Source organism: Leucopleurus acutus (genome assembly GCF_964270905.1).
Source record: "Leucopleurus acutus genome assembly, chromosome: 18".
NCBI lineage: Eukaryota > Metazoa > Chordata > Mammalia > Artiodactyla > Delphinidae > Leucopleurus > Leucopleurus acutus.
In genome coordinates, this window is record NC_139160.1 from 23,589,133 (window position 1) to 23,614,574 (window position 25,442).

A 25,442-nucleotide genomic window follows, 5' to 3' on the forward strand; every position below is an offset into this window, starting at 1 on the left:
ATTAAAAGCCTCTGATTTCAAGGCTAAATAATTCTCCCCCTTTTTTCACGGCCCTGTATTGTCTGGGTACTTGTCGGCTACACATGTTGGCCATAGATGGACCACAGAACTATTCCTAAGATGAAAGATTCTAGTGTGATACTGTCACACTTAATCAGATTAGATATTGCAGAATAAAATCTTTTACAAACTGTTTTTTCTTTTCAAACCTTTCCTGATATTTTTAAGAGAGATTTATATTTAAGAGATATATATTTAAGAGAGATTCATGGAACTTGGAAAATTCTCTATGAAGCTTCTCTTAGCAAAGTGCTAGCACAGAAACCCGTTTTGCCACCTGAGATCCTATCCTTTAAGCCTCAACTTGCTATTCTTCTCTGAAATTTTCTACTCCTCTGGGGTCTCACTGACTCCCCTCCACCTTGCATCTCTGACTACTTCCATCATCCCACTTTGAGGCTTGTTTGAATATCCTTGTGGTCTGCTCTGGTGGTTTTATGAATTGTTCCTAATTAAAGTGTAAGCTCTGTTAAAGGGGTTGGTGTCTGTTTTTTTGTATCTCCCCTCATGCCTTATAAGCCCCTAACATAACAAGTCCATAATGGGTGCTTGGCTAAGTAGATTTACTTTGTTTGGAAGTCTATCAAGAGGCCGAAGTTAAGGACAGTCATATTTTATGTTTTCTACATTGAGCTGAATACTTAGCTCCAGACACCCACCTGGTCTAAGTCAAAAGTGCTTGGTTTGAGTCTCAGCACTATTGCTTGATTAACCTCATGATCTTTGGCATATGATTTAACGTCTGTGTCTTTATCAGTGATTTATTAATCCCTCAATTCCCTTTTAGTCCAAATGTTTGAAGACAGCTTGATTGATCTACAGCACTGGTTCTCAAAGTGTGGTCCCCAGATCAAGAGTATCATCATCATCTGGGAACTGTTAAAAATGCAAGTTATAGACGCCCCCCGTCCCATACCTACTGAATCAGAAACTCAACATTTTACAAGCCCTCCAAGTGATTCTGATGCATGCTAAAGTTTAAGAACTACTGATTTGCAGTGTAGTCAAATCCCTGGTACGGTAAGAAGCTCCGTACCACAATGTTAACGGACATTGATGATTCTGCAGTCATTTCATGGTTGGCATTTAAATCCAGTGTCTCGTTTCATCTTTAAGCCTCTGAAGAATGGCTCACTATTGCATCATACTCAAGTTTGCAGGTACTACCCACAGAACTGCAGCTCCTAAGCTTCTATAAAGTGTGGACAATTGAGGAGTGAAAAATCTTTCTGAGGGTGAACAAAGAATATGCAATGGACAGGGGATTAATTTCCAGCGGCAGCCTCCTAATTTTGTATTCATCCCATTGTACGCATGCTAGGCTACACATGCAACGTCTGCTGATATACGTTAGGTAATTGGGCACCCAGCAGCCCTGTTTGCATGCAGAGGTGGTTGCACACCTCCCATGTACAACTTGAAAATTAAAGCCCTGTTTGAAGCTGGCTGAAGGCTTACTGCTAGGAAAATGAGATAAGGAAGAAATGGCTTCTGTTAATCAGCGCTTTTGGCCTCTACCGTTCAATCTTTGCTAATTTGTCCTTTGAAACTGTATGTTCCGTGTTGGACAAAGACTTCTAAGAGTATCTGGGATTTTTTTTTAAAAAGACCTACATTTATAAGCTGATTGTATTTATCCGTAACATTTCCCCTCACTGTACCTACATGTACGCTGCAGTCTTGCTGTGCTTATATTTCTGCTCTATGAAGTATTCATACTTCTGTGGGACTACATGTATCATCACAGAGCCACCCCCCAGCACAGACTCATGGACTGGGTCTCCGGCATCATTTCATTTCAATTCAGCCCACGTTCATCAAGCAACTACTTTGTGCCAGGGGCTGGGCCTATATGGATCCCTCAAGCACCGTTTCTGCCCTCAAAACCTCCCAATATTGTAACAACTTCTTGCACCTTAGTGGTGAATATTTTTGCTTAAGTGAAGTCTTCCCTGGTCCCCACTCCTCCCCCCCACCCCAGAGAATTGAAGTGACTCCTTCTCTGAACTCCTGATTATGCTCGACCTGTGTCCCCAGGAGAATGAGGGGCCCAGCGGACCCCTGCCTAGAAGTCAAAGCCCCAAAACACAAGACTTTGGCCATGTGGCCACTCAGATGGGTCATCAGGAGGAGGTGGCTGCATTGCAGATGGCCCCCTACGCCCAGTGTGTGGGAGCCAAAAATGTGTGAGTGTTTCCTGTACTCCTGTAGTGGGTGACATGGAAGAGAATGCCAGTCATCTCAAAGGGATGTGCCCATGAGCCCCACCTGGAGGCACAGAGGATCCCTACAAAGACAGTTTACCAAGAGCTGACCCTGAAGAAGTCACTTGCCATTCTCCATCAATTGCTTTATATTTCCATATGTGGCCGTGTGCACTTGTTTTAGTTTACCAGATAGATTGTAAGCTCCTGGAGAACACACCTGGGTCTTAAAAGGAATATTATCTTTCCTAGTACCTATTTGATGGTGATGATCATAAATACAGTATATTATCAGAAAGAAGGTATGGTGCTTTATATGCATTAATAATTTCTCGTGATAATCCATTTTTTTCCTCTTCATTCTAGTACAGGTGCATATACCTTGATAGTACCAAATGAAAAACGAAGAAATGAGATGCAACGGAGTATGTATATTATTTACCATTCAAAATACTTCTCATTTTTCTTTCTTTTTGTTTTTAAACTACAGTTTTTGTTACTTTATTCATAATTTTTTAAAAAATTTATTTTTGGCTGTGTTGGGTCTTCATTGCTGCACGTGGGCTTTCTCTAGTTGCGGCGAGCAGGGGTTACGCTTCGTTGCAGTGTGCGGGTTTCTCACTACGGTGGCTTCTCTTGTCACGGAGCATGGGCTCTAGGCACGCGGGCTTCAGTAGTTGTGGCTCACGGGCTTAGTTGCTCCCCAGCATGTGGGATCTTCCCAGACCAGGCCTCGAACCCATGTCCCCTGCATTGGCAGGTAGATTCTTAAGCACTGTGCCACCAGGGAAGCCCAACTTTGGCAGTTTTAATTATACCTTTTAAAATTATTTTATTTTAGTGCTTCTAAATTTGTTTCTCTGTGTTAATAGCAGAGCTCATTGCACGGTTATAAATCTGAGGTTTCTGTTGGGCTTAAACAGTTTCACACCTATCAAGTTCTTGTAAAATTCGGCTCACTGCAGATGTCCTTACAGGACTTGGAACACTTTTGAAAGAGACAAGTCATATATGAAATAGATTATAAAATAATCTGTCTCTTTCTAGACCTGTCCCATTCCTTTTTAATAAATTTTTATTTTTGGCTGCGTTGGGTCTTTGTTGCTGTGCGTGGTCTTTCTCTACTTGCGGTGAGCTGGGGCTGCTCTTTGTTGCGGTTCCTGGGCTTCTCATTGGGTGGCTTCTCTTGTTGCAGAGCACGGGCTCTAGGTGTGGGCTTCAGTAGTTGTGGCACATGGGCTTAGTAGTTGTGGCTCACGGTCTCTAGAGCTCAGGCTCCGTAGTTGTGGCGCATGGGCTTAGTTGCTCCACAGCATATGGGATCTTCCAGGACCAGGGCTCGAACCCGTGTCCCTTGCATTGGCAGGCGGATTCTTAACCACTGCGCCACCAGGGAAGTCCCTGTCCCATTCCTCCTTAATGGAATTTTTTTTTCAGTCTCTGTGTTCCCATAATTTTGTAACGATCAGACTCTACCCTCAGCTGTTTTTATTCGTGACTTCACTTTCCTTCTTTAGATTATAAGCTCTTTGAGGGCAGGGGCTACATCTTACTTGTTTTTGTGCTCCTTGCACCTAGTGGGCATATAGCATGCTTAACTGAAGTTGTACAGTAAAATAAATGCTGCCCTTTAAAGTTACAGTATTATACCTTAGAGTTGGAAGGAGAACTAAAGTTCATTTAATTCACAAAGAAGTTCTGAGGCTTGTTCAAGTCAACCGTAGGGCTAGCACTGAGATTCTGTGCTCCCCTATCTTGATCTTAATAGGAAATTTAATTTTGTAATGACCAATGGACATAAGGGCACAGCAGGAAAACAGCTCTATAAAGGTCTCCACTGGACAGGTAGGCCCCTGGGTGGTCCATCGGAGTCTGTGCAGAGTATGACAGTCACAGCTATGCTAACACAGTGACTGTGGGCACTGCCTGCAGGTGACCAACAGAATCCCAAAGATTCTGGCATTTTACAAGTTTTTGATTTAAATAGCTAACAGGAATTTAAGCCTCAGTGCAGTCTGGATTTTTGAGATGTTTCAGAAAGTTTTTTTCCCTCTAATAATTAAAAAATATTATAAATGGACGTTTGAAATAATCACTTCTAATGAGATTCGGGCATACATTGGAAGAACAGAACTAGTATCTCTGGCGCCCCCTGCTACCAGTCAGTGTATATTTGGGGAATGAGCACCGCTCTACATGGAGTAGGCTCAGCCTAGTGGTTCCAAGTGCCAGGAATCTGAGAGGCCTCGTTCCTCATGGTTACATTAAGCTTGGGGAATATTTAAAATAAAGTGAATACGGGCATTAGAATTTTATGGGGATTTGTGTTTACTGTGTGTGAAAAGTTCTTATTGACACATGAATGTTTTGCACACACTCTCTATAGGAAACTTTTAACATTAAATGATATAGGGTTTGAAAAATGCCAGAGTGGGAGGAAAAACAAGTTCTTTATTTAGTAGGAGTTCAGGTTGTTTTTCAATTTTTTAAAAAAATTTATTTATTTTTGGCTACGTTGGGTCTTTGTTGCTGCGCGCGGACATTCTTTAGTTGCGGTGAGCGGGGCCTACGAACGGGGGCTACTCTTCGTTGTGGTGTGCAGGCTTCTCATTTCAGTGGCTTCTCTTGTTGCGGAGCACGGGCTCTAGGCGCAAGGGCTCTAGGTGCATGGGCTTCAGTAGTTGTGGCGCACGGGCTTAGTTGCTCCGTGGCACGTGGGATCTTCCCAGACCAGGGCTTGAACCCATGTCCCCTGCATTGGCAGGTGGATTCTTAACCCCTGTGCCACCAGAGAAGCCCCTGTTTTCAAATTTGAACCTTCTGTGCAGACTCTTGGAGAGAAAGTGCCTTAGGGTGACTCCAAGGGGTTAGGACTGGGTGGGTGGTATCTTCCTTTCCTGGATATCTCGTCCACTCATGCTTGCATGTAGTTAATTGTCCATCTGATGGTGGTTTGTTATGCTTTCAAGGGAGCATTTCCCTTTTCATGCTCTAATAATTGATGATTTGATATTTCTCACCTGGCTTAGTGGCTGCCAAAGAGCTGGAGGACCTGAAGAGGTGGAAGGAACAACAAAGGACGAAGCCCATTAACCTGGCACCCATGCAGCTAGGTAAGCCAGCAAGCCAGTTGCTTGAATGCGGAAGGACAGGGCCACCCAAGCATCCTGTTAGCACCTTGCCCATATCTGGCTTTCAGTGTACGTTATAGGTCATTGGACCATTGTGCTGCTTGAAATGGAATGCGTTTAATGTCGAAACATGCACTTAAAGTCAAAAGTATGCAGGTATACTGTTGTTTCTGATTTTCTGCAAGTAGCAAACGGATGATGCCACAGTTATGTGGGAGTAAAAGGATGGCTTAATTGCCACATAATTTAGAGCCTCTTAGTTGATCAGCTCTGAAGAAATCTTACCTGGGGCGCTGCATATGCCCTGTCGTAGCTTTTGTTCCCATCCTGATTAGTGCTATCACAAGCATATTAATCATGGCAGTTAACTGGTTATGGGAAAAAGAATGAATGGAGAGTCAATTCCAACACTAAGATGCGAGTGGGCTGGGGACACAGGGTGGGTAGAAAGAGAACATCGCCTGTGTTTTAATTCGGAAATAGAGACTTTTGGGCCTCTGGAACACGTGGCAGTGTGATGAATTGTCTGTGCTGCCTTTGCCTGGTGTTTGAATAATTCAGCAGGGAAGCCCTCTAATGGGAATCATTCACATCTTCTCTTTTCTCTTCCAGAAGCAGCTGAGAGCTTAAAGGGCTAGACACACGGTTCCCACAGATTTAGTTCACACAAATGTGTTATGAGTCAGAGGCCACTTACTCTCACAGTGTTTTTTATCTGTTTATTTATTTTTTTGGCTGCACTGTGTGGCATGCGGGATCTTAGTTTCCCTACCAGGAATTGAACCCACACCCCCTGCAGTGGAAGTGCAGAGTCTTAACCACTGGACTGCCAGGGAAGTCCCTCATAGTAGTTGTCAAGAAGTATTTTTTCCAAGATGTAGGTAAAAATAACCTAATTTGGTCATCATTTAGTGAGTGCAAGTAATAGTATTATCATCATCATCCCACTGTATTTCATGAGAGGGGTTAATCTCGTGTCACCTTTTTGCTGAGTCAGCTGCATTTGAGGGGTGCAACCTGGAGACAGCTTTGTCCTTCCTAGCTGGCCCCCTCACACCAGCTATGGGTCTACTTTTTCTTATGTTCTTTGGATGAAATTAGATTTTTTTGGTATTTCTCAAATAATAAAGTTGTCCAGCTAATTCTAGGCATAAAAACAGTGTCATTTCAGATATTAAGTTTAGTCCTAAATACTGATCAAAACTCTGTTACTGATAGAGATTAAAGCTTCTTCCCTGCTCCAGCCCAGGTCTCTTTGGATTGAAAGTGTGCAAAGGAAATGGGGTGTGGCTGAATTTTTCACTATTGACTCCACTGTTCCCACCTTCTGACCCCTCATGGGTCAAAGGGAGAAGGAGAGGTTAGGGTCCATTGTGCACCGATCCCAGTTTCTTCAAGTTTTGGTGTGTGTTTACTGTGTATCTCACCCCTGGGGTTCTTGGAGTTCTTCAGAGTCCCTCCTTGCCTGCCAGCCGTCTCTCACCTGGACTTCCTTGATAGATATGATACTTTTTCCTGCTGGCAGTGCTTGGCTTCACCGCTGCCTCTTGGTAGCTGGACTATCTTTGTAGAGCTCCATTGTACCTCTGGGTGGCCCACATGGGCAAGGCCCCTTTTGATTTTTTTGGCCATGCCGTGCGGCATGCAGGATCTTAGTCCCCCAACCAGGGATCGAACCCGCGCCCCCTGCAGTGGAAGTGCAGAGTCTTAACCACCGGACTGCCAGGGAAATCCAGGGCAAGTCCCTTTAAGATGACGTTAGATTGGCATTCTCTTTCATGACAACCAGATTGGGAGTGCAGGAAACACTTGTGCATTCTTCCCACAAATTCTGGGAATACAGGCCACTTGCCCTGCAGCCATCTTTTCTTTATGACCAGTCTGAGTAGTCACATGAGAACAGCCATGTACCTTTTGGTTCTGACCTTCCTAAGCATGGGTCCACGAGGTCCCTCAGTCTCTTGGGGACACAGATTGAGCCCTTCAAGTGATTTTCATTAAACCTCTCTTACTTACATTGATGTGAAGATTCCTCCTTCCCCAAACACATACACAGAGAAGATGAAATTCACAAAGACATCTTTTCTCTGATTTCTACCTTCCTTTGACCTAGCTAACCTCTTTTATAGACTGAAGGTAGTTGCCAATTAAGGTTCCCCAAACTGGTTTTCGGTTACACCCTTGCAGATCCTGCCTAGGGAGCCAAGCACTTGCCTTGGGGGTTTGGAGTTGTTGGTGCCTACTGTCTTGGGGCCTTAACCAAAAAAGAGCAGGAGTTCTGCTATATGGTGTACCTAGGAATGGTCAAGGGGAAGAGGGTAGCGAGTAGAAAAGAATTCTAGAACGTTTTAAAGTTTGAGATGAGTTTTAAAGAAAACCTGCAAATGCTTATACATCTTTCTCCATTTTTATTTTTTAATTTAATTTTTTAATTTTTTGGCCACGCCACGCGGCATGTGGGATCTTAGTTCCCTGACGAGGGATTGAACCCATGCCCCCTGCAGTGGAAGCATGGAGTCTTAACCACTGGACTGCCAGGAACCTCCAACTTTCTCCATTTTTAAATTCTCAACTCCTCCTCTATTCCTCTACCCCGTAAAATATTGGAATGGTTCTAGGAGATACTGAAAGTGCCTGTAACATTAGATAAGAGCCTCAATAGCCCTCACTGTTTCTTTCCTTAGGGCCAAGACCAAACAGGTATTATAGAGCTTTTGGGACTCAGAAGTCTCTGTGGTGTCTTTATCTGTTCAATTATAACAACTATGATGAATGCAAATTGTTTTACTGCATCTTCTGTGCAAGTGAATCTTTCAGAGAACTGACAATTTTAGTGACCAATTCACCGGAGAATTATTTCAAAGGAATCTTTAAAATATGCACGCCAAGCTTGCATAAACACTGAGAAATCCCTAAACAGTAATTCTTAGATGATTGTCAAATTGCAAGGATTTCTGGCCCCCAGTTATTATAGGTTTAAGAGAGAGCAGACGAATGACCTAACATCCATATTTTTCTCTTGAACACCTAAAGAAAAGAACAATAAATAGTATGGATTGACAATCAATTTTAATTAGAATATTCCCATTGTACTTTTAAAAACTGCGTTATAAAGACTGTATACTCGTCTCACGGCAAGACCTCTGAGGCTTTCCTGAGCTTTCGCTACTTGAATACAGGGCAATAGAGTCAGAAGAAGAAAAACATTGGAAGCATCACTGATCATCATCTTTATTAGGTTAAGGAATGGTCATACTCTAGCAGAAAGAATGTTCTGGAATTTCCAGAGCACTATTTCTTATTATTTAGCATGGACCTTCAGGTGTGATTTCAGTCTAAAGAAAAACTTGAATACCTACGTGATTGAAAAACCTTAGTAGCATTGTCCTCTTCTTGGGGGAATATGACCTTATCTTTCTGTCCGGCTCTTTCTCTTTTATGCAATTACTATTGTTTAATGTCTTATTTAACAAACTGGTTATGTTACCGAACGAAATTTGGGCCTGCTCACCCATGCGCAGTAAAGCCAAGCTACTGACACTGGGCTGTGGTGAAGGGAAGTGCAGTGCAGTAAGGCATCATCAGCCAGGAGTTGGGGACAGCTAGGGCTCAAAAAACCTGAACTCCCCGATGGGTCTCAGGAGAGCATTTTTAAAGGCCAGGTGAGGGAGGGGAGTGATCAGCTTGTGCACAATTCTGATTGGTTGACGGTGAGGTAACAGGGCTGGCTGTGTCACAGGGGTTAACATTATCAATCCTTAGGCTCCAGAAGGCTTGGGGGCTGTGTGCTCATGGCCATCACGTGGTTACATCTTCCATTTGATGTTGGTTTTAGCATCTGTGAAACAACTCAGGAAATGTGCATCAGGTACTATTCTCTAGGTACTTCAGGGAGGAGCTAAAGCAGAGGATACAGGAGAGGGGTCTGTCCCGGGAAGAACCCATAGGGTCTTGCTCAGTTACAGTTCCCCCTTTTCTTTGGTACTCCTTAACCTTGAGGAGAACAGGTGTTGGACAAGAAAGGGAGTCACATTTTGGGTGGAGAGGTTAATCATAAACTCGGCAGAGGAACTCGGTTTCAGTTATGTCCTTATTTCCAGGGGTATGAAAATGTTAAAGAGATTCATGATGTAGACTTATCATGTATTTAATTAGTCTTTGATGGCTGACAATTCAGCTTAACATTCATGTTTCACCTTCATGACTTTTTTTTCCCTTAGGTGGAAACCAGTCAGAGGTTGAAGTCAGGCAGAGACAACAACTTCAACTGGTACAATCTAAATACCAGAAAAAGGTTAGAATCCATCTCTTTTAGCTTAAATTTGGCAAGAAATTAGAGTACCAGCACTTTGAAAGTAACCATGAAATAACACAGTAACTTTACCAAAAGCATAAAACCTTCAAACAAACTGCAAAAGAAAGTCTCAGAAATCAAAGAGGTCAGGATGTGAGAAGTGAAGGGATAAATACTGCAAATTCTCAGCCAAGCTGTCTATCAGTCAGTGAGACCTTTGGTAAAGGGGTTTTTTCCCCTCTAGTTTAAGTCTCTACTATGTTTAGAATATTCAGGTTCCAAGAACATGGATTTGTTTACTCCATTCCAGTCCTGAAAGCACTACAAAAATTTTTAATATTCCAGCAGTTTTTTTTTTTAACAGTGAACTCTGAGTTTTATAATTAGTAAAAATTATCTGCCCTTTCTTCTCTCCAACCTGGTGGAGGTGGGTTGGGGACAGAGGAGACAGAAAGACAGAGACCAAGGAAGAAACACAAAAAATTTCATGGGCAGCAGATGTGTCCTGACCATCCTCTGTGATCTAAGTAGCTTGAAGAACCAACCTGTAATCATGGTGCGCTATAGCACAAAAAATACTGTAATTTGCCTTTCATCATAATTTTTTTTTACCATCTTTATTGGAGTATAACTGCTTTACAATGGTGTGTTAGTTTCTGCTTTATAACAAAGTGAATCAGCTATACATATACATATATCCCCGTATCTCTTCCCTCTTGCCACTTCCTCCCTCTCACCCTCCCTATCCCAACCTCTAGGTGGTCACAAAGCACCAAGCTGATCTCCCTGTGCTATGCCGCTGCTTCCCACTAGCTATCTATTTTACATTTGGTAGTGTATATATGTTCATGCCACTCTCTCACTTTGTTCCATCTTACCCTTCCCCCTCCCCGTATCCTCAAGGCCATTCTCCAGTAGGTCTGCGTCTTTATTCTCATGTTACACCTAGGTTCTTCATGGCCATTTTTTTTTTTTTTAGATTCCATATATATGTGTTAGCATACGGTATTTTTTTTTCTCTTTCTGACTTACTTCACTCTGTATGACAGACTCTAGGTCCATCCACCTCACTACAAATAACTCAATTTCATTTCTTTTTATGGCTGAGTAATATTCCATTGTATATATGTGCCACATCTTCTTTAACCATTCATCTGCTGATGGACACTTAGGTTGCTTCCATGTCCTGGCTACTGTAAATAGAGCTGCAATGAATATTGTGGTACATGACTCTTTTTGAATTATGGTTTTCTCAGGGTATATGCCCAGTAGTGGGATTGCTGGGTCATATGGTAGTTCTATTTTTAGTTTTTGTGTTTGCTTGTTTTGTTTTTTTGCGGTAAGCGGGCTTCTCACCATTGTGGCCTCTCCCGTTGCAGAGCACAGGCTCTGGACGTGCAGGCTCAGCGGCCATGGCTCACGGGCCTAGCCGCTCTGTGGCATGTGGGATCTTCCCGGACCGGGGCACGAACCCGTGTCCCCTGCATCAGCAGGCGGACTCTTACCCACTGCGCCACCAGGGAAGCCCTATTTTTAGTTTTTTAAGGAACCTCCATACTGTTCTCCACCGTGGCTGTATCAATTTACATTCCCACCAACAGTGCAACAGGGTACCCTTTTCTCCACACCCTCTCCAGCATTTATTGTTTGTAGATTTTTTGATGATGGCCATTCTGACTGGTGTGAGATGATATCTCATTGTAGTTTTGATTTGCATTTCTCTAATGATTAATGATGTTGAGCATTCTTTCATGTGTCTGTTGGCAATCTGTATATCTTCTTTGGAGAAATGTCTATTGAGGTCTTCTGCCCATTTTTGGATTGAGTTGTTTGTTTTTTTGATATTGAGCTGCATGAGCTGCTTGTAAATTTTGGAGATTAATCCTTTGTCAGTTGCTTCATTTGCAAATATTTTCTCCCATTCTGAGGGTTGTCTTTTCATCTTGTTTATGATTTCCTTTGCTGTGCAAAAGCTTTTAAGTTTCATTAGGTTCCATTTGTTTATTTTTATTTCCATTTCTCTAGGAGGTGGGTCAAAAAGGATCTTGCTGTGATTTATGTCATAGAGTTTTCTGCCTATGTTTTCCTGTAAGAGTTTGATAGTGTCTGGCCTTACATTTAGGTCTTTAATCCATTTTGAGTTTATTTTTGTGTATGGTGTTAGGGAGTGTTCTAATTTCATTCTTTTACTTGTAGCTGTCCAGTTTTCCTAGCACCACTTATTGAAGAGGCTGTCTTTTCTCCATTGTATATTCTTGCCTCCTTTATCAAGGATAAGGTGACCATATGTGCGTGGGTTTATCTCTGGGCTTTCTATCCTGTTCCATTGATCTATATTTCTGTTTTTGTGCCAGTACCATACTGTCTTGATTACTGTAGCTTTGTAGTATAGTCTGAAGTCCGGAAGCCTGATTCCTCCAGTTCCATTTTTCTTTCTCAAGATTGCTTTGGCTATTCGGGGTCTTTTGTGTTTCTATATAAACTGTGAAACTTTTTGTTCTAGTTCTGTGAAAAATGCCAGTGGTAGTTTGATAGGGATTGCATTGAATCTGTAGATTGCTTTGGGTAGTATAGTCATTTTCACAATGTTGATTCTTCCAATCTAAGAACATGGTATGTCTCTCCATCTATTTGTATCATCTTTAATTTCTTTCATCAGTGTCTTATAATTTTCTGCATACAGGTCTTTTGTCTCCTTAGGTAGGTTTATTCCTAGGTATTTTATTCTTTTTGTTGCAGTGGTAAATGGGAGTGTTTTCTTGATTTCGCTTTCAGATTTTTCATCATCAGTGTATAGGAATGCAGGAGATTTCTGTGCATTAATTTTGTATCCTGCTACTTTACCAAATTCATTGATTAGCTCTAGTAGTTTTCTGGTAGCATCTTTAGGATTCTCTATGTGTAGTATCATGTCATCTGCAAACAGTGACAGCTTATTTCTTCTTTTCCAATTTGGATTCCTTTTATTTCTTTTTCTTCTCTGATTGCTGTGGCTAAAACTTCCAAAACTATGTTGAATAATACTGGTGAGAGTGGGCAACCTTGTCTTGTTCCTGATTTTAGAGGAAATGGTTTCAGTTCTTCACGATCGAGAACAATCCATGGCATGTGGGTTTGTCATATATGGCCTTTATTATGTTGAGGTAAGTTCCCTCTATGACTGCTTTCTGGAGGTTTTTTTCATAAATGGGTGTTGAATTTTGTCGAAAGCTTTCTCTGCATATATTGAGATGATCATATGGTTTTTCTCCTCAGTTTGTTAATATGGTGTATCACATTGTTTGACTTGACGTATACTGAAGAATCCTTGCATTCCTGGGATAAACCCCAGTTGATCATGGTGTGTGATCCTTTTAATGTGCTGTTGGAGTCTGTTTGCAAGTATTTTGTTGAGGATTTTTGCATGTATGTTCATCAGTGATATTGGCCTGTAGTTTTCTTTCTTTGTGACATCTTTGTCTGGCTTAGGTATCAGGGTAATGGTGGCCTCGTAGAGTGAGTTTGGGAGTGTTCGTACCTCTACTATATTTTGGAAGAGTTTGAGAAGGATATGTGTTAGCTCTTCTGTAAATGTTTGATAGAATTCACCTGTGAAGCCGTCTGGTCCTGGGCTTTTGTTTCTTGGAAGATTTTTAATCACAGTTTTAATTTCAGTGCTTGTGATTGGTCTGTTCATATTTTCTATCTTCCTGGTTCAGTCTCAGAAGGTTGTGCATTTCTAAGAATTTGTCCATTTCTTCCAGGTTGTCCATTTTATTGGCATAGGGTTGCTTGTGGTAATCTCTCATAATCCTTTTTATTTCTTCAGTGTCAGTTGTTACTTCTCCTTTTTCATTTCTAATTCTATTGATTTGAGCCTTCTCCCTTTTTTTCTTGATGAGTCTGGCTAATGGTTTATCAATTTTATCTTCTCAAAGAACCAGCTTTTAGTTTTATTGATCTTTGCTATCGTTTCCTTCATTTCTTTTTCGTTTATTTCTGATCGGATCTTTATGATTTCTTTCCTTCTGCTAACTTTGGGGTGTTTTTGTTTTTCTTTCTCTAATTGCTTTAAGTGTACAGTTAGGATGTTTATTTGAGATGTTTCTTCTTTCTTAAGCTAGGCTTGTATTGCTATAAACTTCCCTCTTAGAACTGCTTTTGCTGCATCCCAGAGGTTTTGGGTCTTCATTGTCATTTGTTTCTAGGTATTTTTTGATTTACTCTTTGATTTCTTCAGTGATCACTTGGTTATTATATAGTGTATTGTTTAGCCTCCATGTGTTTGTATTTTTTACAGAGTTTTTTCTGTAATTGACATCTAGTCACATAGCGTTGTGGTTGGAAAAGATACTTGATACGATTTCAGTTTTCATAAATTTACCAAGGCTTGATTTGTGACCCAAGATATGATCTATCCTGGAGAATGTTCCATGAGCACTTGAGAAGAAAGTGTATTCTGTTGTTTTTGATGGAATATCCTATAAATATCAGTTTAGTCCATCTTGTTTAATGTATCATTTAAAGCTTTAGTTTCCTTATTTATTTTCATTTTGGATGATCTGTCCATTGGTGAAAGTGGGGTGTTAAAGTCCCCTACTATGATTGTGTTACTGTTGATTTCACCTGTTATGTCTGTTAGTATTTGCCTTATGTACTGTGGTGCTCCTATGTTGGGTGCATAAATACTTGCAATTGTTATATCTTCTTCTTGGATTGATCCCTTCATCATCATGTAGTGTCCTTCTTTGTCTCTTGTAATAGTCACCTTTTTAAAGTCTATTTTGTCTGATATGAGAATTTCTTCTCTAGCTTTCTTTTGATTTCCGTTTGCATGGAATATCTTTTTCCATCTCCTCACTTTCAGTCTTATGTGTCCCTAGGTCTGAAGTGGGTCTCTTGTAGACAGCATATATACGGGTCTTGTTTTTGTATCCATTCAGCCAGTCTGTGTCTTTTGGTTGGAGCATTTAATGCATTTACATTTAAGGTCATTATCGATATGTATGTTCCTATTACCATTTTCTTAATTGTTTTGGGTTTGTTATTGTAGGTTTTTTCCTTTTCTTGTGTTTCCTGCCTAGAGAAGTTCCTTTAGCATTTGTTGTCAACCTGGTTTGGTGGTACTGAATTCTCTTAGCTTTTGCTCGTCTGTAAAGGTTTTAATTTCTCTGTCAAATCTGAATGAGATTCTTGCTGCGTATAGTAATCCTGGTTGTAGGTTTTTCCCCTTCATCACTTTAAATATGTCCTGCCAGTCCCTTCTGGCTTGCAGAGTTTCTGCTGAAAGATCAGCTGTTAACCTTATGGGGATTCCCTTGTATGTTATTTTTCCCTTGCTGCTTTTAATATTTTTTCTTTGTATTTAATTTTTGATAGTTTAATTAATATGTGTCTTGGTGTGTTTCTCCTTGGATTTATCCTGTATGGGACTCTCTGTGCTTCCTGGACTTGATTAACTATTTCCTTTCCCATATTAGGGAAGTTTTCAACTATAATCTCTTCAAATATTTTCTTAGTCCCTTTCTTTTTGTCTTCTTCTTCTGGGACTCCTATAATTTGAATGTTGGTGCATTTAATGTCTCAGAGACCATCCTCAATTGTTTTCATTTTTTTTCTTTATTCTGCTCTGCAGTAGTTATTTCTACTATTTTATCTTCCAGGTCACTTATCCGTTTTTCTGCCTCAGTTATTCTGCTATTGATCCCTTCTAGAGAATTTTAATTTCATTTACTGTGTTGTTCATCACTGTTTGTTTTTTCTTTAGTTCTTCTAGGTTCTTGTTAAACGTTTCTTGTATTTTCTCCATTCTATTTCCAAGATTTTGCATCATCTTTACTATCATTATTCTGAATTTTTTTTCAGGTAGACTGCCTATTTCCTCTTCATTTGTTAGGTCTGTTGGGTTTTTACCTTGCTCCTTCGTCTGTTGTGTGTTTCTCTTTCTTCTGCTTTTGCTTAACTTACTGTGTTTGGCGTCTCCTTTTTGCAGGCTGCAGGTTCGTAGTTCCTGTTGTTTTTGGTGTCTGTCCCCAGTGGCTACGGTTGGTTCAGTGGGTTGTGTAGGCTTCCTGGTAGAGGGGACTGGTGCCTGTGTTCTGGTGTATGAGGCTGGATCTTGTCTTTCTGGTGGGCAGGACCACATCTGGTGGTGTGTTTTGGGGTGTCTGTAACCTCATTATGATTTTAGGCAGCCTCTCTGCTAATGGGTGGGGTTGTGTTCCTGTCTTGCTAGTTGTTTGGCATAGGGTGTCCAGCACTGTAGCTTGCTGGTCATTGAGTGAAGCTGGGTCTTGGTGTTGAGATGGAGATCTCTGGGAGATTTTCGCCATTTGATATTATGTGGAGCTGGGAGGTCTCTTGTGGACCAGTGTCCTGAAGTTGGCTCTCTCACCTCAGAGGCACAGCCCTGACACCTGGCTGGAGCACCAAGAGCCTGTCATCCACATGGCTCAGAATAAAAGGGAGAAAAAGAAAGAAAGAAAGAAAGAAAGAAAGAAAGAAAGAAAGAAGATAAAATAAAATAAAAAGTTATTAAAATAAAAATAATAATTACAAATATATTTTTTAAGGTAATAAAAAGAAAGAAGGAAGAGAGCAACCTAACCAAAACACAAATCCACCAATAATAAGAAGTGCTAAAAACTATACTATATATATAAAAAAAAAAAAAAGATGGAGAGACTGAACCCTAGGACAAATGGTAAAAGCAAAGCTGTGCAGACAAAATCACACACAGAAGCATACACATACATGCTCACATAAAGAGGAAAAGGGGGAAAAAAAAATATCATTGCTCCCAAAGTCCACCTCCTCAATTTGGGATGATCCGTTGTCTATTCAGGTATTCCACAGATGCAGGGTACATCCAGTTGATTGTGGAGCTTTAATCCGCTGCTCCTGAGGCTGCTGGGAGGGATTTCCCTTTCTCTTCTTTGTTCTCCCAGGGGCTCAGCTTTGGATTTGGCCCCGCCTCTGTGTGAAGGTCGCCTGAGGGCATCTGTTCTTTGCTCAGACAGGACGGGGTTAAAGGAGCAGCTGATTCGGGGGCTCTGGCGCACTCAGGCCGGGGGGGGAGGGAGGGGCATGGAGTACGGGGCGAACCTGAGGCGGCAGAGGCTGCTTGACGTTGCAGCAGCCTGAGGTGCGCCGTGCCTTCTCCAGGGGAAGTTGTCCCTGGATCCTGGGACCCTGGCAGTGGCGAGCTGCACAGGCTCCCCGGAAGGGGGTGTGGATAGTGACCTCTGCTCGCACACAGGCATCTTGGTGGCTGCAGGAGCAGCCTTAGCATCTCATGCCCGTCTTTGATAGCCGCGGCTCCTCCCCGTCTCTGGAGCTCCTTTAAGCAGCGCTCTTAATCCCCTCTCCTCATGCACCAGGAAACAAAGAGGGAAGAAAAAGTGTCTTGCCTCTTCGGCAGCTCCAGACATTTTCCCGGACTCCCTACCGGCTAGCCGTGGCGCACTAGCCCCTTCAGGCTGTGTTCACGCAGCCAACCCCAGTCCCTCCCTGCGCTCCGACCGAAGCCCGAGCCTCAGCTCCCAGCCCCGCCCGCCCCGGCGGGTGAGCAGACAAGCCTCTCGGGCTGGTGAGTGCCGGTCGGCACCTATCCTCTGTGCGGGAATCTCTCCGCTTTGCCCTCTGCACCCCTGTTCCTGCGCTCTCCTCCGTGGCTCCGAAGCTTCCCCCCTCCGCCACCCGCAGTTTCCACCCGCGAAGGGGCTTCTAGTGTGTGGAAACCTTTCCTCCTTCACAGCTCCCTCCCGCTGGTGCAGGTCCCATTCCTATTCATGTCTCTCTTTTTTCTTTTGCCCTACCCAGGTACGTGGGGAGTTTCTTGCCTTTTGGGAGGTCTGAGGTCTTCTGCCAGCATTTAGTAGGTGTTCTGTAGGAGTTGTTCCACATGTAGATCTATTTCTGATGTATTTGTGGGGAGGAAGGTGATCTCCACGTCTTACTCTTCTGCCATCTTGAAGCTCTTCCCTTCATCATAATTTTGTGTTCCATTGGTTCAGACTGAAAAATAGTAACTGCTTTTTGTCTTCTGTAATCTCAATACAATTTAGCTTAAAAGAGAAGAATATGTAAGAATCAAGAGGGAAGCTGAAGAAGCCGAAATCCAAAAAATGAAGGCAGTTCAGAGACAAAAGGTAAGACATTGGAGAGAATGGTGAGTCAGCATTTACTGAGGGCTTCTGATGTGCCAGGTTGTCTCCTAGACACTGTTCATATACGAAGTGTTTAATCCTCACAAGAGCCTATGAAGTGTATAATATTCTTATTACCCAAGTTTGCAAATGAAACTGACAGTGGTTTAGATAACTTGCCCAAGGACTTGTAGCCAGTAAATAGAAGTAGGGTTTGAATCCAGTCTGACTGATCTCAGAGCTAGAGTTCTTTGTCATCACACTCTCTCGCCTCCCAGGTAAGTGATCAAAGGAGTAGCTGTGTATTTGGCCGGAAGTCATAGCAGTTAGTAACAATGGCCACCAGTGGTACACCATCATATTTATATCCAAATATTGACTTTTCCAGGGTGAGTGTTAAATAGGTGAACATACCTCTCTCACTGATAAAGAAAAAGCATGCATTTATATTTCAGCATTAGTGATATGATCTATTTCAAACCTCAAACTAATGTTTTTAGTTTTGATACTCTTTCTGGGGCTTGGGGGGAAAAATCTCTTAAAAATGCTCATCTGCTAGGGAAGGAAGAATGTACTGTTCTTCTATCCCCATTACCCCCCCACCTCCTGCTCCCATCCCCCACAAAGTCCTAAGCTGTAGTAGGTTTTAAGTGTTGGAGGTCTGGGGGCAAGAGGTTGACTCATGATACCTTTGACCAAGTATGACATCTGCTGCAGGTTTAAGTCATGAAAACACAATTCTTTTTCTTGCTGTCTGTATCTCTCTTCATCCTTCTATTTCTTTTTTTCCTCTTAAAGATTGAGTGTTGGTCAAAATTTAAACCTGGTTACCAAGCAATAGATATTTTTACTAGAGTTAATGAAGCCCAAAGCTGATGGCTTGTGGAATGTGCAAGAGTGTTAGTCTTTTCTTTCCCCAAGGAGCTCTCTACCTGGCTGGGGAGCAAACTAAGTCTTTCTTGCAAGGTGTCCTGTTGTGCTGTGTGACCTTGGACAGGCCTCTACCCCTCTCTGAACTATTCCTGTAAAATGAGTCTGTAAGCCCCACCTCCTTGTCTCTCAAGGCTGGGAACATGTGTAGATGTAGAGATGCTACATCTGTAGAGATGCTACATCTGTAAAGATGTAGGCTCTGGGGTAGAGATAAGACTGGACTTATACATGAGGAATTGAAATGCTGGAGGTATTAAAAAAAAAGAGTATAGGCACTTTGTTTACTAAATTTGACTCAGCAGTTCACTTCCAAGTCATCAGCTATATTATACCTTCATTGAAAAAATTCTCATAATAACTTTTCAAAGCCTGTCTTTCTCTCTCTTTCTACCTCTCTATTCCTCACTCTTTTCCATTCAACCCCACCCCTGCCCCATTTTTTCCTGCAAAGGAAGGTTCACACTTCAGTCTTGTGATTGTAGAGAAGGTATTCTCTTTATATAGCATAATCATTCTGTATTTCAGGTGCAACTAAGAAAGTCATCAAATTTAATCAAGGGGCTTGCAGGTCCTAAAGAATTGTGTTGTAGACTCTTATCCTAAAAGTGATTTATCAGTTGTCATTTAATACCCATAATTAGCTGGCTTGTGGGTCATTTATAGCTCATTTTTTCTTTGGTCAAATTATGTATACTATTCAGAAATGTTAGTGGCTGAAACAGTTTTCTTTAACATTGAGTAAAAGCAGCATTCCCTCCCTTTCCAAGTTCTACTATAACACCAGATGTACAGCAATCATTAACTACAGAAATCTTAACTGGGTTGGCTTTTCTAACCTGACAAGTGTAATGATTATTGGTATAAATTTGTCCAAAAGTGAGAGGTAGGGAGAGGGAGTTGCTACGTATAGATCCATCCCATTCAAAATGTGGTCCTTGAACCAGCAGCCTTGATATCACTTATTAGACATATGGAATCTCAAATCCCACCCCAGACCTTCTGAAACAGAACCTGCATTTTAACAAGCTCCCCAGGTGATTCTTGTACACGTACCGGTTTGAGGAGCATTAATCTAAATTGCCTTACAAGAGAAGCAGCAGCCCACTCTGGTCCTTCCACCGCTTGATTTCTCTGGCTAATTGGCCCGGACTGCCACCCTGACCTAGCTATCCCTGTTGTACATAAATCTGTTGCCTTTCATACTAGATGTGAGCCCATTTAATAGCTTGTGTCAGATAAAAGAAAAATGGACGTTAGCCACCTAGAAATAGCATACTTCACATTGCCAGTGTGAAAATGGCCAAGGGAAGCGATAATGGCTGTGCTTATGCAGGATTTATTCCTTAAAATGCACAGCAAACACACACATGGACACCAGCTTACAAAACACCACTGTCCCCCTCAGGCAAATGGCTGCTGTCCAGGAACTATAAGCCAAGTCGAATCCAAGAGCCTGTTGCCACCCGAGAACCTCTAACTTGGCCTCTTGATCTTAATCCCCCTTGACCTTCAGTTTGTCCTCTCCCAGGAGGGGTCACCAGGGAACACTGGGTCTCTTTCTGATTGGTCACCACCTGTGTGTGGGTGAGGGGAGCGTAAACTGTACTCCCTGCCAGCACATATGGGTCCTTAATACGCACAGAGGTATGAAAGGCAGGCAGCTCTTTAGCCTCTGACCGTGTCAATGGGATCCAGGAAGAGTTAACCCTGTGGGTTAAGGGGAATTTTGGAGAGGGCACTGGGATGCTTCAGTTAAACTTGTATTCCCTACATTAGAGTATGTTGATGTTGTGTATTCTTCCAGTGGTGTACTGGGGCCTCCTTGTCCTGGCTCATGAGAGTGGATTGTTCTGTTTTGTGGGCTAGCCGACTTCGTGTTGGTAGACTGAAACTGAGCATGAGGAGTATTTTCACCACAGAAATCGGTAAATGCTGCAAATCAACCTCCCCTCCTCCTCCCTGCTAGAGCTGGTTGGTAAGCTTATCAGCATGCCACTGCTTTGCCCCGAAAGAAAAGAGGTCCTCCTTTAACTGCCTCTGCCCCCGGCCCTGCCGCATTCCCAAACCAAGCTTCAGAGGGCTTGGCGGCGAGGGCAAGGATTTTATGAATTATCCGGCACATTATGTGTCTGATACTTACTGATTTAAAAATAGATTACGACCCGTGTGGTAAGCAGAAAAACGCCCCCTCTCCTCCTCTTCCACATTCTAATCCCTGGAACCTAGGGAGATGTTCTGTCACATGGCAAAGGGGAGCTAAGTTTGCAGGTGGAATTAAGGTTGCTAATCAACTTACTTTCAAATAGAGAGAGTGTATCCTGCATTATTCAGGTGGGTCCAGTGTTATCATAAGGGTCCTTAACTTGGAAGAGGGAGAGAGACGATTGAGAGCATGAAGAGATAGAGCAGTAGAAAGACAGTCTGCAATGTTGGCTTGAAGCAGAGAAAAGCCATTGGATAAAAGAGACTAAACCTATGGGTAGGAGCTACAAAACCATAACTATGGTACCCCTAACTTCTACACTGAACAAATAGATGACTGACATCTTAGGGTAGCAGAGCATGCAAACAGAAGATGTGATTCTGGAAATAGAGTCCTTATTGTAGGGGTAGAAAGAAGTAAAGACCCTGCTGTAGTCTTTGGAGGGGACTTATATTGCTAGCTACCTAAAAGCCTTGTGGATATAACAGCTGCTACTGGTACTGGAGTCTGCCAATTTCCCTCAACATCAATATATTATTTTAGCCCCGTTAGACCCGTTTTGGACTTCTGACCTCCAGAACTGTAAGATTATTAACAAATTTATGTTGTTTTAAGCTATTAAGTTCATGGTTGTTATAGCAGCAATAGAAAACTAATACAACTCTTATTAGAAAGAGTTAGAAAACTAATACAACTTTTACAGTGTGTTAATTTCTCTTCCTGGAGATCTGTATGGCAGAGTAATAATTTGATTTTTTTCCAGACTTTCATAATGCCCACAAACTTAAAAAATAAAAATCTCCAATTCCATGTCAAAGACCCTCCCCTACCTCCTGGATTCATCTTATTCTGCCTTTGATCCTCATATGTTTGAAATCATATTATATAGGGCTATATAGTTTACAAATTCTTTTATTTGATTCTCCCAACCTCTTAGGGTATTATAACCTCAGAAAGGGCAAGAAATCAGCTAGGGATCTGAGTGGCAAACGAAGCCTTTCCTTGTTCTTTCCAGTAAACTATAAAGTCATAAAGCTGATGAAGTTATTTGGAGCCCTGGAGGTCACGGTGTATTACGTAGACACTGAGAAGCATCATTAGTTCGTTTTAATGTTATAAAATGAAGTAGGAACTACTTTGTACCTACTTCATTTCCTATTAGCATAGAAAACAAGGTATGCATATTAGATGCAGAGATGCATCCATATACATGTTTTTTTAAAAAAATCAATTAATTAATTTTTGGCTGCGTTGGGTCTTTGTTGCTGTGCGCAGGCTTTCTCTAGTTGCAGCGAGCGGGGCTACTCTTCATTGTGGTTTGCGGGCTTCTCATTGTGGTGACTTCTCTTGTTGTGGAGCACGGCTCTAGGCGCATGGGCTTCAGTAGCTGTGGCTCATGGGCTTAGTAGTAGTGGCTCTATAGCGCGGGCTCAGTAGTTGTGGTGCACGGGCTTAGTTGCTCCATGGCATGTGGGATCTTCCCGGACCAGGGCTCGAACCCATGTCCCCTGCATTGGCAGGCGGACTCTCAACCACTGCGCCACCAGGGAAGCCCTCTCCTGTAGCTTTCTTATTGTTTCTGTTTTTCTCTCTTGGGGTATAATCATACTGAAATCTCTCATCTTAAAAACAAAGTGTCTCTGTTCTGGTTTGCTTTCAACTCCTCCCTCCCAAGCATCACAGCTCAGCTTCTTGAAAGCCTTTTCTACCACATTAGGTTCCTACATGCCAGTATGTAGACTGACACCTTATCAATCACCTGAACCAAAAAAAAAAAAAAATCTCTGTTTTAAACAAAGTTCCCCAGGTGATGCTGAGCTCAGCTAGCTTAGAAACTTACCTTCTTTGCGTCCTCACCTTCACGTGTTTCTTGGTGGGCTGAGTTTGACTTCTGTCTCTAGTAATTCATTGGTATTTATCTAGCCAAGAATCACTAATGAGCTCTTAGTTGAAAAACCCAGTGGAGACTCTTCAGTTCCTAACTTATCTAAACTGTTTGCAATATTGTAACTATTTAAATAGTATTTTGTCCTTCAAATTCTACCCCTCTGGATTTCGTCCGCATCCTTTTCCTCTGCTTGTGTTTTTGCTATTGATGTTCTATCCAGGTCCCATCCATGCATCTTCTCTCATTTCCCTGTGCCTATGCCACCATATTCTTAGGTGAAAGCCCCCGCATTTCCACGTCTGTGGATTTCACTTGTGCTGATGATTTCTGAAATCCACATCTCCAGACCATATTCTTGAATCCCAGAACCATATATTTTACTGTATGCTTGATAATCCTTTCTAGATGTGCCACAGTGTATCTCAAATCCAGTAGGTTCAAAACTGACCTCATATTCATTCTGATGCTCTTAAATGATAGTCACCAGTCATCTTCCCCCCTTTTTTGACTCATTCTATATTAATATAGCCTACCTCCTACTATTTCTTTTTACTCTCTTATTTCTGTCTCCCACGTTTTTCTAGAATTTGTCCTTTCTTTTCTGTCCCTGTTGTCTTAATGTGGGACTCATAATTTATGGCCTGGATTACCGTGAGAAGCACACCATTGGTTTTTATATTTGTGGTCCTTTCTGCGGCTTCTCTTTCGTGTTGCTTTCAGGGTGAGCAGCTTACTATCCTGCTTAAAATAACATAATGGCTCATCATTGCCTTTAATGAAGTCCAAACTCCTTTACTTGGCATATGAATTTCTTTATAATTGCCTCTTCCTGCTTTCTCAACCTTGTCCTCCACGCATCTCACTACATACCCCTTTGAATTTATCCACAAGCTTCTTGGGGTTTCCTGAACTGGCATATTCTCTTGTGCCTTTCTATATTGAAAATCTTGTATGTTATAGGAATGCCCTTTTCCTATTCAGGGCCACTACTATCCCATCATTGCCTTTGTGCAAATTAGAAACAGATTCTTCATCCAGGCAGTCAGTTCTGTGGGTGCTCAGATTGGTGACAGATGGTACTTTTGTGAGAAATAGAAGAAGACACCTCTGCTGTGCTGAAACACCCCATGCTGGGATGCAAGCCTTGGTAAGCTGAATGCTGCCTCTATTTCAGCCTTTTTAACCTCTCTGCTAGGCCTCTGGGCAGTAAGAAACCATACAGTGGAGTGCAGTAGCCTTGCTCCCATCACCTCCTTTTCCTCCTGGAAAATTCTTGCTTAAGATCGGTCTCTATCTAGAATTTCTACCTCTCATTAGACCCATGGTTCTTATCCTTTTATTTGGTCATCAGCCCCTAGGGAAATCTGAAGAAAGCTATGGACTCACGCTCCATAAAAATAAGCATACTCCTATCAGACAGTTTATTCATGAACCCGAGGTTAGAAGCCATATTCCAAATGTTATTCAAATTTTGGCTAACCTTAACTCTAACCCTAACCCAGGATGGGGTCTCCCCACACAGAAGGCACTGAATGAATGTCTGTGGAACTGTTGAAAGCATTTCCCCATTGCCCACTTCTGTGCTTTTTCTTTGTATTCTTATTACATACTTGCAAACCTCTATTCCCTAATATATTTTACACACTGCCATCATGGCTTTCTTGTCTGTGTTCCCAGCTAGCTTCTGAAATTTTCCAGAGTAGGCACTGCTCTGCTTTTATTCCCAGCATCTAACAGAACATAGTGCTGAGCATATAATAGGCATTTGATAAATGTTTGTCGAATACGTGAGATTCAGTGATATTAAATGATTTGTTTAAGGTCACTCAGTGATGGTGGACCTAGAATTCATTCCATATTTTTTCTTCTGGACCTCATGTTCTTAGATCTTTTATATTATATATTTGTATATGTATAAGTATGGTTGGGTGATTCCTTAACTCACTGTTAAATGGAAAGAAATAAGTAGTCTGACTAAATCTAAGTATTTGGATTAGTGTATTAAAACAGCTACCACAGTGGTAGGTATGGAATACTTAAATACTCCAGTATTTTGCAAAATACTTCTCCATCAACTCTTGAGGGATAAACAGACTTTTGTTGGATAGAATTTAGCTACTGAGTAACTTTTTGTAAGTTGAGTCCAATGATAATCTATTAGTGAAGAGATGAAAATCCATGTTCCAATTTCTGACCTTGCTAAAGGAACCCAGCCCTGGTCTCTAAATGCTTGTGTGATTTTCTCACTGTTCTCTAAGTAGCATTCCTAATCCTGGTTTAATCAATACCTACTGCTTGCTTGCCTGCTGTCTTTTACCTCCCGGCCCCCTTTTCTTCCCCCAGAGATGTGGGGAACTCATCACAATTGACTACTTTTGGTCTCATGAGTCAGGATTTTTTTCTAGATTGAGATCATGTTTGTTCAGTTGTACAACTTTCTGTTAGTTTGCTTCTTACAACTGTGATTCATTAATAATCCAATTGCCTTGTATTATAATTGAATTACAATTGAATTGTATTACAATTCTCTTTGGATTGTAGTAAATTTCCTTTATGTTATTTCTGAAACTGAAATCATCCATTTTATCTTTCAAAATGGGATG

General features: G+C 41.8%; 1 protein-coding gene across 3 annotated transcripts in view; it reads left to right on the forward strand.

Moving 5' to 3' along the window:
* EPSTI1 (epithelial stromal interaction 1) overlaps window positions 1-25,442 on the forward strand; it is a 96,933-nt gene that overhangs the window by 14,035 nt on the left and 57,456 nt on the right. For all 3 annotated transcript variants that reach the window (XM_082859622.1, XM_082859623.1, XM_082859624.1), the window contains exons 2-5: window positions 2,631-2,689; window positions 5,294-5,377; window positions 9,616-9,689; window positions 17,735-17,818. In XM_082859622.1, the coding sequence (XP_082715748.1) occupies window positions 2,631-2,689; window positions 5,294-5,377; window positions 9,616-9,689; window positions 17,735-17,818 (301 nt within the window). The remainder of the gene's footprint in view (window positions 1-2,630; window positions 2,690-5,293; window positions 5,378-9,615; window positions 9,690-17,734; window positions 17,819-25,442) is intronic.